The sequence below is a fragment of the Vanellus vanellus genome (genome assembly GCF_965231255.1).
Source record: "Vanellus vanellus genome assembly, chromosome: 18".
Classification (NCBI taxonomy): Eukaryota; Metazoa; Chordata; class Aves; order Charadriiformes; family Charadriidae; genus Vanellus; species Vanellus vanellus.
Window position 1 is genome coordinate 8,506,684 of NC_138923.1, and position 15,367 is coordinate 8,522,050.

The window sequence follows — 15,367 nt, forward strand, 5'->3', positions numbered from 1 at the left end:
AGACCGTGTCCCAAACTCTCTTGCTTTCATTCCCAGTCCATAACCCCACTTCTATTGGCCGCACTTATCCATTACACAGATAGAAAGCAAAAAAAAAAAAAGACTGTCCCCCCCCTCTCCCACAAAGGCTGCTGCTTCTCCTCTGCCACAGCTCACGCCGCAGACCGGGGGTCAGGATTACTGGCGCGTACAGTGTCCCCCTACAGCAGCAGGCAGCAAGGGACAGGCACCTGCAGCTACAGACCCCCAGGAAATAAATCGCCGATAGAGCCCACCCGCTCCCTGGCACCGCACACGCATGTCATCCGTCGCGGACACGCGTGGGGCCACCGTGAGCCCCCTCTCACCGGTATGCTGAAAGGGGACCGACCCCGGCCGCCCCCACAGCAGCACACCGGAGCTCCGGGAGAGGAGGGGGGGGAGGAACCACGAAAGTGCTCCGGAGAGACAAAGCGGAGGGGAGAAACGCACAACTCACCTGAGTGTCGATCATCATCATGCCCCGCGCATAGCCTCCGCCGGCCGCCGCTCCGGGGCTCCGCGGGGCCGCGCTCACCGCCCCTCCGCGCTGCCCGGAGGCCGGGGGCGCACCGCGCCGGCCATGGGGCCCCGCCGCCCCCGGGGAGCCGCCGCCGCCAGCGCGGAGCGCGGCCGGGAGAGCCGAGCGCGGGGCGGCACCGCGCGGAGCGGGGGCGGGCGCGCCGCTACCGGGAGGGCGGGGGACCTGCTCGGCTCCGCCCGGGCTCGCCGCCCGCATCCCCCCCCACGGGCGAGCGCCGGCAGGTGGGTGCAAGGTCGGCAAGCGTGGGAGCACACACGGGCACCGGCCCCCGTGGGTGTGTGCAGCCGGGCACCTTCTCCGGGTACACCCCCCAGGCACCCCACCTCTGTTTGGGTGCCCCCCCAGGAGGAGGTGGGTGCCCGCCGGGGGAGCGGGACCCGTGGGAAAGCGGCTTGCAGGCCTGGCCAGGGAGCGGGGAGCGCTTCGGAGGGTTTTGGCACAGCGCTGCCGTGCAAGCTATAAATAGGAGAAGAGGTTCAGGACAGAGAAGAGGGTCATTTGCTGGGCGAGATCCCCCTGCGCGCACTGCTGCCAACCTCTCCCCAGCGAGACACCTCCAACCAGGCGAGCCCGGCACCCTGACGCAGCTGAACTGGGCCACTAGCGCACAAACAGCCAGGCCCGGCTGCACCGCCTGCTCAGCCCAACACCCGAAAAGGGGGCATGGAGGGAGCTGGGGAAAAAAGCTGCTGGAGATTTCGGTGCGCAGTCGGTGTGCTGGAGCGTGAGCTGGTGAGACAGCGGAGGCTGAGCGAGCGGGGTTGCCCTGGAAACAGAGAGGCTGCATATGAACGGCTCCAGTACCCATAGTTTATATTTATGAGGCCGATGACATGTGCCATTGCAGAGTGATGTCAGGAGAAGCAGGAGCTGAGAGAAGGCTGCGTCACTCTGCATGGCCGAGTGCACCCGGCCGGTGCAGTGCTGCTGGCTCGGGGGTGCAGAGCCGGCCACCGCACTCCTGGGGACCAACACACATGCACCCCCGGCACCCACGCAAGTGCCACCGCGTCAACAGCCCCCTGCCCCAGGAACCACCAAGGGGGAAGAACCAACTCTGCCAGGGTCGCAGTGGGAATTAGTGAGAAGGCACAGCCCATCACATCCGACCATCTTGCTCCTCTGTGGCTCCAGGCCAGCAGAACCAGTGGTTCTGGACGGGGAGTGTAGCCAGGAAAGGAAAAGGTGCTGCCAGGCCTCTTGCTCTGGCACTAGATGCTGCTACAGAGCAACATCATTCTAATTATAGTAACGGTGTCAGCGCTGAACAGTGGGAAAAATGCATACTTCAAAAGGTCTATAACTATGTAATTTACTGCTGGCAAAACTCACTACAAAAAAAACCCAAAAAACAACAGAATGAAGCACTTTTAAAAAGTAATTTGTACTTCTCTGACTTGCTTTAAATTAGCTAAAGGTTCTGGGGGGGGGAGAGCAGGGGGGATGAGGTGGGCATACAAGCTGCAGAGATTTCTGGTTAAACTGCCTTTCTATTCATATGGCTTTATACTAGTTTTACATGAAACAGCGACATTTGGTGGATCTATGTTTAATCTAAATATAGCCCAAGAAAAGTCAAATCAGTACAGCATTACTCTTTGAGAGAGGAGGGAGTCAGGTGGGCAGGCAGACATTTAAAAGTCACTTCGATGTGTTTTGCTAGCAATGCTTTCCTAAATTATTTGATTGTGTGGACCTACATGTGGAGCTGAACTGCAGGATTGGGGATTTAGTGTGAGTAAAGTGCAACCCACTCCCGTAAATTCCTTCTCCAGTTCCTATTGTCCCTAAAAGCACCTGTCACTGTCACTGTCACTCCACCTGGAGAGCAGCTGTTGGTCTCTGCATGTTTCACCCCTGGGGATCCCATGGGGACTCGCTGGGGCAGTGAGGTGAAGCAGAGCAGCGGGGGGTAGAAAACAGTAGCCCTGGTGCCTGGAGCTGCCCTTTGAGATTAGAGCAAATCCCTGCTGAGAAAGAAACTCAGTCTGTGTATCTCACATTCACTTATGAGCAACTAAGACGAGTCCCTGTGCGGATGCAGAACAAGAGACAGTCCCTTCCTTGAAAAGCCACAGGCTAAGCAGGTAAGACAAAGGGTAGAAGAGTAAAACCAGCCGTTCTGGCAGCGAGCTCACAGCCTTCCAGCTCCTTCCCACAACCATGCTGCTTTTGCTGCGTTAAGCCAGCCAGATACACATGGCTATTCACCAAGCTGGTTTTCTTCAGGGAACGTATAACTGATGTTGTTATCCTTCCTCATCCATGTGCCTGCTCAAAGACCATCTCATTTCCATGACCCCCAGCCACAGATCTCACACAGAGAAGGTATGACCAGGCCAATCCTTTCATAACTATTGCTGCCTATCAAAGTGGTTCAAAACGACATTGCTGGTCAATAGTGTCAGGCAGCACCAGCTGTGGGAGGGTGAAGGGAAATCCAAATAGGAGTGAAAAAGGCTGCAAGTCTGGCTCAGTGGAAATGACTCTTGTCCTATCAGTGGGGAAAATGAGAGGATCGGGGTCTGGCCCTACGTAGGATAATATTCAGTGCTGGAAGTTTCTGTTTCTTGCCCCCCCGAGAAGTTTTTCCCTTTGGGGATGAATGCACCATGCAAGTCACCAGCCAGGACAAGGAAAGAAAAAGCCTGTCAGATGGGTTCTTAAATTAGATGGACAATGAATGATGAGTCTGTTCCAGCCAAGCAGGAAGGGATGGATGGAACAAGGGGCCCTTGGGAAGGCACCAAGCTACTGATCTGAGGTTTGGTTAAGGACAAACAGGGCTTGAGTTAGAAATACCCTGAAAGCATGATCAGATCCTCAGGCAGAGCAAATCAGCTGATAATTTATTTACATGTGGTGATTCCCTTTTCATGCAGTACTGTGTGTGTTTCCAAGCCCAAATTCCCTTGGCACAAGGACCTGTGAGATGGCATTGTCCCCTGTGGAGAATGGAGGAAGACCCCACATGCAAGAGTGCCAGTCTACTGCCTTGCTAACGTGTGCCTCAGTTTCCCCACTGAGCAATGGATGTTGGTGGGGAATTCAGATCAGAAAGTAGGTCTTCGTGAAGTTCTCACACTGCCCACAAGTCTCAGGCTGCACAATCCAAACGAGAGAAGGAAAGCTCGCTGATGGTGTTGGGGGAAGGGGATTAATCAGCAGGAGATGACAACACAAGTCCAGGCTTTTGTTAATTAGAGGAGGGCATGAGCTGATTCAGGGAGCATCTCCCACACTGCACTGGGGAGCGTGTTGCTGCAGTCACATTCTTCTGCTCCCTGCAGACACAGAGAGTTTCTAGGTACTGCCTCAAATCATGGCCCTTTCGAGCAGAACTGTGTCAGCTAACATGCGACCCGAGACCTTCCCCTGGGGAGAAGCTGCAGGCCTGCCAGGAGGATAAACATGTTTGGCACTGCACAAATCAGGCCATTACCGCGTCAATCACACTGTCTTGGATTCAGCCTTTTGGTGGCTCGGAAGCAGAGCCAGAGACCAAGCCTTTCACCAAAGTTTTTCAGAACAGGTAACCCAGAAATGTAGAGCACTCTCTGTCACACATCATTTGTGCTGGAGAACTTCTCCTCATGGTGGGTTTAGCATGGGCTATGCATATCTGCACGGGAATTCAAGTAATTTAGTATGGCAGAATGAAGCCCAATGGCTGCAAACACAGGCTGCAAACACAGACCAATTTAGAGCAGAATTAAGGCATACGGGGAATTAGCCATTGGCACAGCTGATTTGTGGCTGCTGTATCACTTCATGTTTTTATTTGGTCTGAAGGCTTTTCTAAGAGATCTAGCACAGCCCAACCACGTATTGTGAGCTTGATACTGACACTGGGAGATAAAATTATCTGGCTTGTCCTGTGCAGATCAGACTAGACAGTTCCTTCTGGCTTGTAAAAGAATCCATACGCACATATATATAGCAAGTGGCATAATGAGACCCTAGTTTCAGTCATGGCCTTAGGAAACAACTGTTTTATGAATAAGAAATATACAATATTAATCCTGGCTTTGGTAAGAATATATCTTTTTGGAAATATTTGGATAAGGATCTTTCTTCACCCTTTTGGCTTAAATGAGTTGCCTGGTTACCAAACGCAGATATCTTCACAGGGGATTCAATTCTGGTTTAGTTATGTAGAGGAGCGTCTTCCTCCAGCACCACACCACAGCACTAAGATCATTCTGGAGCAAATATAATAGGGCAGACCCTTTGCTGGATAAAGCAGACTCAGCTGCCACAAGGGGTTTGGGGCTGGAGATATTTTGTGTACCTTATCTATATTATGGGTACCATGAAAGCTTTTCTAATTAGTTTTCTGGAAGATGAAATGCCTACAATGACACTGGCAAGTGCCATTTTCAGCCTACTCACACAGGAATGAAATGGCTCGTTAAGTCATCTGCAATCAGTGGTGGGGCCCTAAAGCTTTGAATACTTGATACACTGCCATACAGCAATTTTCTCATGTGAAGAGAAGAACAGTCAGGCACCTCTTCCCCATTTTCTCTCTCTCTCTGCCAAATGAGCCTTTTTTCTTTCTTTCTTTTTCTTTCTTTTTTTTTTTTTTTAAACCGTTCCCTTAGAAACAGCCAGCTTAGCCCTTTCACCCCTGCTTCTCCTCTCCATGCGTTCAGCCTGGCAGCAGTGCTCAGCATGGTCATTCTCCGCTGGTCCCTGTGGCCCCTCTCCCTGCTCACATCAAACGAGCGTGGCACAGACTTGCACAGCTCTTTGGTAGCATGCCTCGGGAGTTAACGGAGGAGATGTTTATGGCAGACGTGCTGCGGCAAGGGAGGTGGCCCATGAACCCCCATGCTGTGACCTCAGTTGACAATTATGCAGTCGTCCTTGGCAAGCTGTGGCTGCTCCCCTGTGTTTGGATCCCCCCTCCCGCCTGTTCACCCGGGTGAGCTGTCAAGCTTTAAAGGCTGCAAAACGCCCGGTTCAGCTTCTCATCACATTCGTGCAAAGAAAATGTTAACCCCAGCCTACTTCCAGCTCCAGACTGAACTCACAGTTTCACTAGAACATTTAATTATAAAATGAAATCACCCTTTTTGCTGGAAAAGCATCAGCCCTTACTGTCAGTTCCAGCAGCTTCTAGCCAATTTATTTCACAGAGCTTAGAAAAGTTGGAAAGGACTTGAAGCAACGGATAAGAACATGAACCTCTCGACACCAGATTTTCTGTGTTGGAAAAGATTACATGATCTACAGAGACATGTGAACCGGGGAAAAGGTTCAGAGCACATCTGTGATTGAAATAATCCCAAAGAATTTCAGTCTGGGTCTGAGCTGTGCCAGTTCTGTCTAAACTCAGGTTTCCAAAACACGGATTGGAATTTGGAAGATAACTGCTATATGAATTCACACTATTTGTCCTGTCAGACCAGGGTTCTTAATGGCAATGGCTGGCACCAGCTCTCTGCTGAGAAGATCCAAGAAATCCTGCTGCACACTAATCAGGGATAACTTGCTCTGAGTGCAAGTTTCCTCCTGATTTTGATAAAGGGCGTGAGTTTAAATCACAATGCATGAAAACTCATTGCCCTGCAAACATCTTTTTTTTTTTTTTTTTTAAGCAAAATGGTCTTTACTAAAACTCTAGGTCTGCTCCTTCTCCACAGGAATGTCAAATACCATTTTGATCTTGGTAAGTTTCTGCTAGGCCTCAGGAAAACACTCAGGCAAAGGCATCTGCAGCCTTGCTATAAGGACAGCCTTGCATTTGATAACTGGTCTTTTGGATGCCTTTTTGTGTGCTGCAGCCTCAAATAGGATGCTTGTATTTACAAAGATTTGGAACCTAGACACCTTTTCATCCTCACCTCCACTTTGGCTGCTGCTTCTGAAATGCATTGACTCCTGTTGTCCAGAGAAACTATCCACATGTTCCTTTCTCAGTTTGTTCACATTGGGAACAAAAGTTCATGGTGGGAGCTACTATTCAGTGGGTTTGATTGTGTAGAGAACATCTCTGCAGGGATCAGATGGTCAATCTCTTATCTCTTTGTAATTCTTATCCACTGTGGAAAAACGTATGAGGTGAATTTCAGGGGGCTTGGGCTTCCTGTCATCCCATAAATACTCTGGAGAAAGCACCTTGGAGGGTTTGTGGGAGAGAAAGTGCCTGTTGAGATGGCTTTCTTCCTGCCAGGCTGCCATGATCTCATTGGCTTTGTCTGTCAGGATGGTCATGTGGCAAGTCTTGGTAAACTCGTAGACTTTCTTGACTAGCCCTCCAAACACAGCTCCCCCATAGTAGAAGTCCCCCTCTCCATCAGGGATGTAGGCTGCTGAAGAACTCCTCCTCTCATAAGGGAACTGACTTCGAGGGACATTGAAATAGCCAGGGTGTATGGCTGCTACTATATCACCCAGGGTCTCAGGCCCCCAGGCATTGTAGAACACCATGTCAATGTCCAAGCAGAAGAGGTAGTCCACCTCCTGATGGCTTGTCTCCGCTATGTGCTTGTTTATGGCCTCCATTCGGCGCATGGATATCTCTTGCCAGCTGGGAAATTTCTTGATGGGGACAATGACACACCTTCGTCCAGGTTGCAGCTGGACATTGGGAATTGTCTCAGGGTTGTCAGTGAAGATATAATAGTTCACTCGATAGCCTTTCATGAAATGTTTCTCTGCTGACTCCAAGAAGCGGCCCACAAACCTCGTGTATCTGTGCAGACACAACATGTGAATAGCACAGCAGAGACAAAGGGATGCATGGTGGATTATGAAGGGTACTTTAATGAATGGAAGATGCTAAGGGATGAAGAGTGTTGACTAGCTATTGCTGCAAGGATGCATACACTATACATGCAATAGATAACATATAGTGGAGGACAAGGAACAAGTGGATTATCCCAGCTTTGAGCAACCAGCCACCTATCTACAGGTCTAATTCCCAACACACATGCTAGTTCTTCAAAACTACTGACCATGCTTCTGGTACCTTGGGTGCCGAGTCTGTTATCTTGTGGGCTTCTATGATTATGGACATGACACATGGGCATAAAAGTTTACTACAGATTGGGACAGATTTCAGCTCTGCTGAGGACAAGAAAAGCCAAAATGGTCTTTCCACAGAGGAAGTACATCAGCCCAAGAACTGTGCCCATTGAGTGGTTCACTTACTTTCCAACAGCAAAGGCTGTCACCCCTATGGTGAGATTCAGTGGCCTGTAGGCACTGTCTAGGATCTCAGAATTGAAGGTTCCTTCCCAGATGATGGGGGCCAGCCATGGTGTGACTGTCAGCACATCCTGACGCCTGAAGGAAAAGAAAGGGAATGTTAATGAAATGTAACTGTTCCTTTTGGTTTCAAGTAAACGGGAAGGAAAGAAATGCTAAAAAGACAGCTGGAAGAAGAGCGTGTGTATCAGCATTAACTCATTATGGATAGTATTATCTTCATATCTTTTTCTCTGCCCTCTTATTTAAGGTTATCAAGCATGGACATTTCAGTTCCTGATATGAAATTAAGCACTGTTTAACAAATTGGCAAAAACCTGAGGATTTACTCAAATCTCATTTAAGCTCATAGGACTTTTCTGCTGAGGAGAGTTTTACGACCACTGAGCTCATAGAATGAGAAGCTATGCATATTTGCTATCAGTCTGATGCAGTTTGCTACATACAGATTAAAACACAAGCAATAATATGAAAATTACTATTAAAATATACCCATTACTGTGTTATTAAAACATAGCTTGTGGCATGACAGTTTATTTTTCCAGTATTTATATATAGCTTTAACACATTCAGATGTAATTCAAAATTCTGTATGTGTGGCAGCATTCAAGAGTGTAACAAAGTTATAGAAAATCCTTAATCTCCCGTGTGGGTAGTGGAAATATCAAATATACATGCAGCAAAGTCTGATTACGCCCTATTACAGCTATGCAATGCTATTTCAACTTTGTTCTTTGTTTTCAGGGTTTCTTTCTTACCTTTTTGCTTTTAAAACAAGATGTCATTTATGATGTGTAATTTACCCTAGCCTGCACACATTTGCCCCAGACCATGATCTGTTGCACTCTGCTAATGAAATTTGTCATGCACAGCACAGGGCCACGCTCAGAGATAGAAGCAGTCTCCCATCTGACACGCTCCCAAGGCAATAATAGCACAAAAACCAAACCAAGGGACCTGTGGGGACCAGTTTGATGGCTGAGGCAGCAGTACACTTTCAACCCAGATCTAATACTTTCAATCTGAGTGGGTAGGAGAATAACAATTTCACTCCCTCCTATAGTAATGCATATGATTAAAAGATTAAATTATGCAGGAAGAAGAATTTGGTTTGCAGAAAATGTACTAACTGCGCTGTTCTCTTTCTGGGTTAATTATTCGGTTTTGGAGGAGGGAGGGAGAGAGATAGAAAGAGAGAGAAGGAAATCTGCAAGTTTTTTTCTCTAAGCAGGGCTTTTTTTCATTTCATTTTAAAGGGCTGCACTGGGTTTCCCAATGACTCATTTCCATGGTATGCATCCTCTCAGTGCATGCTAGTGAACTCCCTTCAGAAGACATAGAGCACTAAAAGCTACATGATTTTCTCCTCGTTTAGTCCAGTATATACTAGCTGATTTTGCACATTAATTTATTCCAATTAGAAGAGAGAAATATTCAGCATGTCCTGTTGAAATAGCAGGGGGAAAATAAAGGGTATGTACTAACAGGGTGTGTTTATTAATGTGCAAAAGAATGGTGACTGTTGAAGGTGAACTGCTAGAGATAAGAACCAGGTCATAGGAGCTGGACCAACAGAGACTGCTAACAAACTCGAGCTGACAAGGAGCGTTGGCCTAAATCACTTCTCAGCTGCTGCTGCCTGAAACCTTCCATGTCTGTTTAAACTCACTGGTTTGACTGCTTCTCAGAGACTTGTCTGTGTGAGTGCCTGCCATTTGTTCCAGGGTAACATCCAGCAGGTTAGCTGAAACCATTGCTGAAGGTCATATGAGGCACCCGCTTGATTTTGCCCTGAAATGGATTCAAAGCTCTCCCACAGCTGGTTACAGTTACAACACAGTTCCAGAAGGCATTTCTCACTGTCTTCCAGCTATTATATCTGTCCCATCCCAAAAAGAGGCCCTGGCAGCAACCACGTAGACAGGGCTCTCTGTGTGCTAACGTATTAATTGGGAATTTACAGTAGGTGTGTTAGCAAGTATACAGTGACTAAACTAAATCTTATAGTAGCGTAGACAGCTGCAGACATGGCCATACGGTTGGGCTTCTCTTGGAGCAAGCTACTGTTCAGTGTGTACCAGGACTTTGAAACTGTGAGTACCACAGAGCACCCAAATCAAAAACTCAGCAGAAACAAGTGACAAAGTTCAAACAAAGAAACTTACTTTGGAGCCAGCACTCTTGGCTGCTGATAAAACAATCTGTAAAAAGAAAGAAATATCCACTGAATAATAAATGAATATCCCCAGAAGAGAGGAACAGCAGTTTAAAGGTCGGGAAATAAAAAGCCAGTACTTACTGAGGGAAAAGCTGGATTAGCTTCTCTTCTGTATATTGGAGTTTCATGGAGCTGCATGATGGGGTGGGAAAAGAAAGGAACTGTAATACTTTTCCAAAAACAAGAACCTGGTTCAGTGGCAGGACCTGCTGCTGTACTGACAGCTGTCCAAGTTCTCGCTCCAGTTGCTGTGCACACTGCTCTGCCTGGTACAGAAAGTTCGACATCGCCTGTACGCACCTTCAAGGGCTGTCAGACGAGTAACTATTTTGAAACAGAGCACACAACAGGGACAGAGAGAAGCTGGCAGCTCTCTAAGTCTAGTAAAGTCAGAGTTTAGGGATGAAAATCCAGGGAAGCAGATGCTTATTGGGGACTGCCAGTGCTGGTCATGTATGTGCTCCATTCCCTGCATAACTGTTCCTGTTCACCTGGAGGGCTGAACTACCTGAAATATATCACATTTTAAACAGCATTCAGAGAAATAAGCATCTTACTAGATACAATGTTTTTTAAGGGCTTGAAATAATCAGAAATGCTCCTAAAACAGATAATCTTTTCTATTTACATTTTTTTGTTTTGTGTTTACAAGATCAGTAGGTCATGACAAAGGATGGGAAAAGCCATGGCTTGTCATGTTACAGCTATGGTCCTATATGGCAGTGAAGTCACTTAGGACATATACCCTGTTCCTCCACAGTGTAAATTCTCTTTTATGCAGCTTTGAGATAGCTTTTAGGACCAATGCTACGTCAGTTAAGTGTACATTAGTGTGCCTCACACAATGAAGCTGACCCCTTAAACTGTAAGGGTTCTGGAGAAGCATCTACCCTTTCATTTTGTTCAGAACAGGCTACTGGTCCATGACTCAAGTGCTGCCATAACACAAATACATTCATAAAGCGAGTGGAAAGCACAGACCGTAGAGTGAAGAAGATGAACATGATTAGGACCAGGGGATTATTTCTAACTCTGCCAGAACTCCTTATATGATCATTCATGTGACCTCTCTGACTTACGTTTCTCCGTGTAGTGAGCTGCGATACTTAGTCCACATCTTAAAGCACAGTGAGATCCTGTGTGAACACGCGCACATGTGTGATTACACCCTGATAATAAAACCAATGTTAACCTGTTAGTCACGGTCTCTGTGATCCGCAGCAGACAAGGCCTCACTCGTGCTGTACAAATACAGAGCTGCCCTGAAGGGCAAGCAGACTAAAGGAGAAACGATTGCATTATTACCATTTTGCTTTAAGAGAGTGACTAATTATAGATTCATCATTGCATAAAATAAAGAACAAGTGACTACTTGTTAATAACTACTTATACAGTCAGTGAAGCACAGCTCCTGTAACAATGACCTGTGTTATTAATTACATACAAAATGGGATACTTACAAAATTTCTGGGCAAGGAAGGTAATATGGGAGGTAGCGCACTTTTCCATTCCCAACTGTAAACCTGGGATAGCAAAGAAACATTTTAAGATAGGTAATGTTGAAAGATATCTTCCTAGGATTTTCCAAGATCTTCTCAGAATCTGGCAGAGATTCTAAGAAGTAACTCTAGCTAACTGTTTGCCTACTTTACTAATTAGTGTAGTGTATTCACATTTTAATGTAATATACTGCTGCCAAGGTATAAATGGGAAGCTTGGGACAAAACGAGTCCAGAAGCATTCAGCTTGTAACGTCAGGTCTAAGTATTTTTATTGACATCAAGCGATCTACAAAATGTGGGTCTACATATTTTTGAAAAGTGTAGACAAATGGAACACATAAGGCAATGCCCAAAATGGATAAATATACAATGTTTGCTGATGTGACATACTGACACTTCCTGGAACTTTAAACGCTGCGTGTGCTGTGTGTGTCCTTTAATTTGCGTGTCAGGCAAATAGGCTGCATAGGCTTTTTATCTCCCTTCAGTTTTGATCACAATCTATATAGATTTTTATATACAATCGCTTAACTACTGGTGAACGCAACCACCCACAATGTGAAAAAAGAGCAAATTGCAACATCAGAAATACAGCATAATTAAGAATAATTTAACAGCTAATGATCAATAATTTAGTAGTTAATAGAAATGCCTGATCTTAGATTCCTTTCAAACAATGCTTGAGTTTGCACAAGAGAATCTGTAAGGCATACTCAGCGTTCAGTATACTCAAAACTACTAACATTCTCAATGTTTGAAAGCAACAATGTTTGATAGCTATGAATCTATCCCTAGTTTCATTGGAGTGAGCTTGGACTGTTTCAAGAAACAGATAATCATCTCTTTTAAGGCCTGAACTGAAATGTAACTGGAATATTCTGTGCCTGAACATTTGTTTGTGAGTCAGATACGGTGTTAGCAACCTAATTTAGATACAACTGGTCTTTTTTCACTCTCCCTTTGGAGGCTTCTCCCTTTACTAGTGTTCCTTTATCTATTGTACACATTACTGTTCTTTCTTACAGTTCTAACAGGGACTTTCCACAAAATGCACTGCCTACATTTTTCTGCTACTGTGCTTTTTACCACAGGATAGACATAGACAGGATATTTTAAATATGACCAAGCTTGCCAGCAGATGCTTACCAGATAAACACAGTAACAACAATCAGACAGAGAAGAGATCCCAACACTTTCCTGGAAATCATGTCCTCTAGAGTAGAAGAAGGAAGGGCAACTTCTTACGCCCTGCAGCTTTCAGTCTGCAAAGAACAAAAAAACCCAAGGGAAATTGGCTCTAAACATCTCACTATGAGAGAAATTTATTATTTTATTATAGAAGCATGAGATTCTCCAAGCAGTTTCATTTTAATTCAGTCTTTCTGAAATCAGGAAGGCAGAAGGAACCAGACTGTAATACCCAGGCCACTTAGTCACTGAGGCAGTTCCTGTAAACTGAGACATTTCTCCATTTCAGTGAGATCTAATCACAGTTATAAGTGTGTGGGGAGCCTTTCTGATTTTATTCTAGTTTCTGTAAATTCCATTTATTCATCTAAAGCACACACCCTTTGCAATTTAATAAACTCACCAAAACAAATCCTATCAGCTGATACATAGAGCTAATACAGTTATCATTTCAGCTGATAAACTCCATCTTTCACAAAAGTAACTGCCAGAGACAGCTCCCTCCAAAGGTGCACGTAGGAGAAAGGTAAACTGAGGTCCGATACAAGCAAAGAAACATTATGTGACAATAATAATGCATATTGGGTAATGATATTTCTCTCTGAGTCAAAGAAATCACTCCCTTTTCAACAGCCATAAAAATCAACTTCCCCTAGCTCAGCTGTCTTACTTTAAAAGCTCAAATTAATCCCTTTTCTGTTCACAGGGAAGTAAAGGTTCCCACAGCGTGAACCACGGGCCCTGTGACAAACACACAAAGCCTTTGCATGTAGCCCCAAAAGGGGCTCGTTACAAGCACATTAATTGTTATAGGTTACATTCATTATTACCTTTAGTGAATACAGAGATCTGTGGTAGTGTGGATAAGTCTCTTGTGTGCAAGCTCACTTCCGCCTCCGCGGCATCCTCTGTGTCCACATAAAGTGCTCTTCTGCAAAGCAGGCGTTCCAGGCTGCTGCTGTGGGGACTGTAATGCAGTCTCGAGTTAGAGGTAAGCACTTTCTAGCGTGTGACCGGAGCCTGGGAAAAAAAAAAAAAAAAAAAAAAAAAAAAGGGCTGTTTGTCAAAGTCCTATTTATAGGCAGTCAGTAGCGTTGATGTTAGTGGGAGGAACTAGTACAGGGTGTTTCTTTGGGGGAGGCTGAAATAAGCATCATGGAGATCTTTTCTGTCCTCACCCTTGGTAAGGTATACAACAGTGCCAATGGACCTGAAAAGTCAGCGGCAATTTTCCCACTTTAATTTCTTTGGTTATAAAAAGACAGGTAGGAAAAAGCTCTTTAATTTGTTTATTATGCCATACAGAAATTTGCTCTGCTGCTTCTTCCTCACTTTGCTGTCAACCAATCTAATCAGCTTTCACCAAGAAGCATCACAAAATTCCACTTTAAAAAAAAAAACAACTTAAAATAATAGATCTCAAGGCCTTCTACCATTTAAAGCCTTCATGGATTCACGCTGAGCAGTTCTGGATTCTTGCCTAAAAAAGCTGCCGATCCACAAATGTAGAAGGATTTGCAATGAGCCTTTCCCCTCTAGCTGTTATTCTATGCTTTCACTAGTCTTATCTAATTCCTGTGCTAATTCTGTAATGAGAGTTGCTACACCGATGCCAGGATTTTTCAGCGCCACATATCTGACCTTGGGCTTGATGCCTCCAGCACACGCAAAATGGACAAGTGTGCAGAGGGGCGTTGAAACAGTTGCTTTTCAATCATTCTTTCAGAGCTGGCTAGACACAGGGTGGGTAGGCAACCTATGCCAGTGCTTTACTGCCCCTCTCATCAGGAGGCTTCCTAATTTCCAACCAGGGTCTCAGCTGCTGCAGTTTAGGTCTGTGCCTTTTTATGACAGCGTTCATGCACTTGGAGACTCCTTTTACATATCTGAAGGCTACGATGTTTCCTTCCCTATTCTATTCTGTAAGCTCAATGACCATAACTCCTTCAATCTTTCTTTGTAGATTAACTTCAAGATCCATGATTATTCATGTAAATTCTGTTTGATCTCTAATCAGTCCGTTCTTATGAAGTGTGGTGCCAAAACCAAACCAAATACTTCTGCTGAGCCCTCACCAGTACTGAGTAAAGCAGGATTACCCCACGAAACTGAAATGCTGTGACAGTTCATTCCCATACGACACTTGCCTACTTTGCAAGAACACAGCGCTGGTGATGACATTCAGCCTGTGACCACATGTAATCCACACTTCTTTACTACAGAACCTCTCCTAGCCAGGTCTATGACATATAAAACCTTGTACTTGACTTTATGGAATTATACTCCATTTTCAGGCTATTTGTTTTTCTAAAACATCAAGCCTCGATTGAATTCTATTTTCTGTGGTGCTTACAGCCCCTCCCAGCTTGATACTGCTTTCCAATTTCATAAACATCCTCTCAAAATTTTCCCCCAAAGCATAAATGAAAATATAAAACAGTACCACTTTGCAGATGGTCTCCAGGGGATTCTCATTTCCTGCACCTGACCATCCTCGTGCACTTATTGCCATGGCATACAGAGTGTTACAGCATGGAACTTGGGTGATGGGGAAGGACAGAGGATAGTGAACAGACAGAAGAAAGGAAAATAATAGTTATCCTCAAATTGAAGAGTAAAATTAACACAGAATAAAAGAAGACAGGGGTGTGTTTGTTATTTTAGTGCAGTTTCAGCTATTTT

General features: G+C 45.5%; 1 protein-coding gene across 1 annotated transcript; it reads right to left on the reverse strand.

Moving 5' to 3' along the window:
- Window positions 1–5,507: 5,507 nt before the first annotated feature.
- Window positions 5,508–12,705, reverse strand: GBGT1 (globoside alpha-1,3-N-acetylgalactosaminyltransferase 1 (FORS blood group); the record flags this gene model as incomplete). Its single annotated transcript, XM_082492815.1, has 6 exons — window positions 5,508–7,262; window positions 7,721–7,855; window positions 9,943–9,978; window positions 10,077–10,127; window positions 11,456–11,518; window positions 12,644–12,705. The coding sequence occupies 6 exons, from the start codon at window positions 12,703–12,705 to the stop codon at window positions 6,578–6,580; spliced, it is 1,032 nt and encodes a 343-aa protein (XP_082348941.1). The 3' UTR covers window positions 5,508–6,577.
- Between the last annotated feature and the right edge of the window lie 2,662 nt (window positions 12,706–15,367).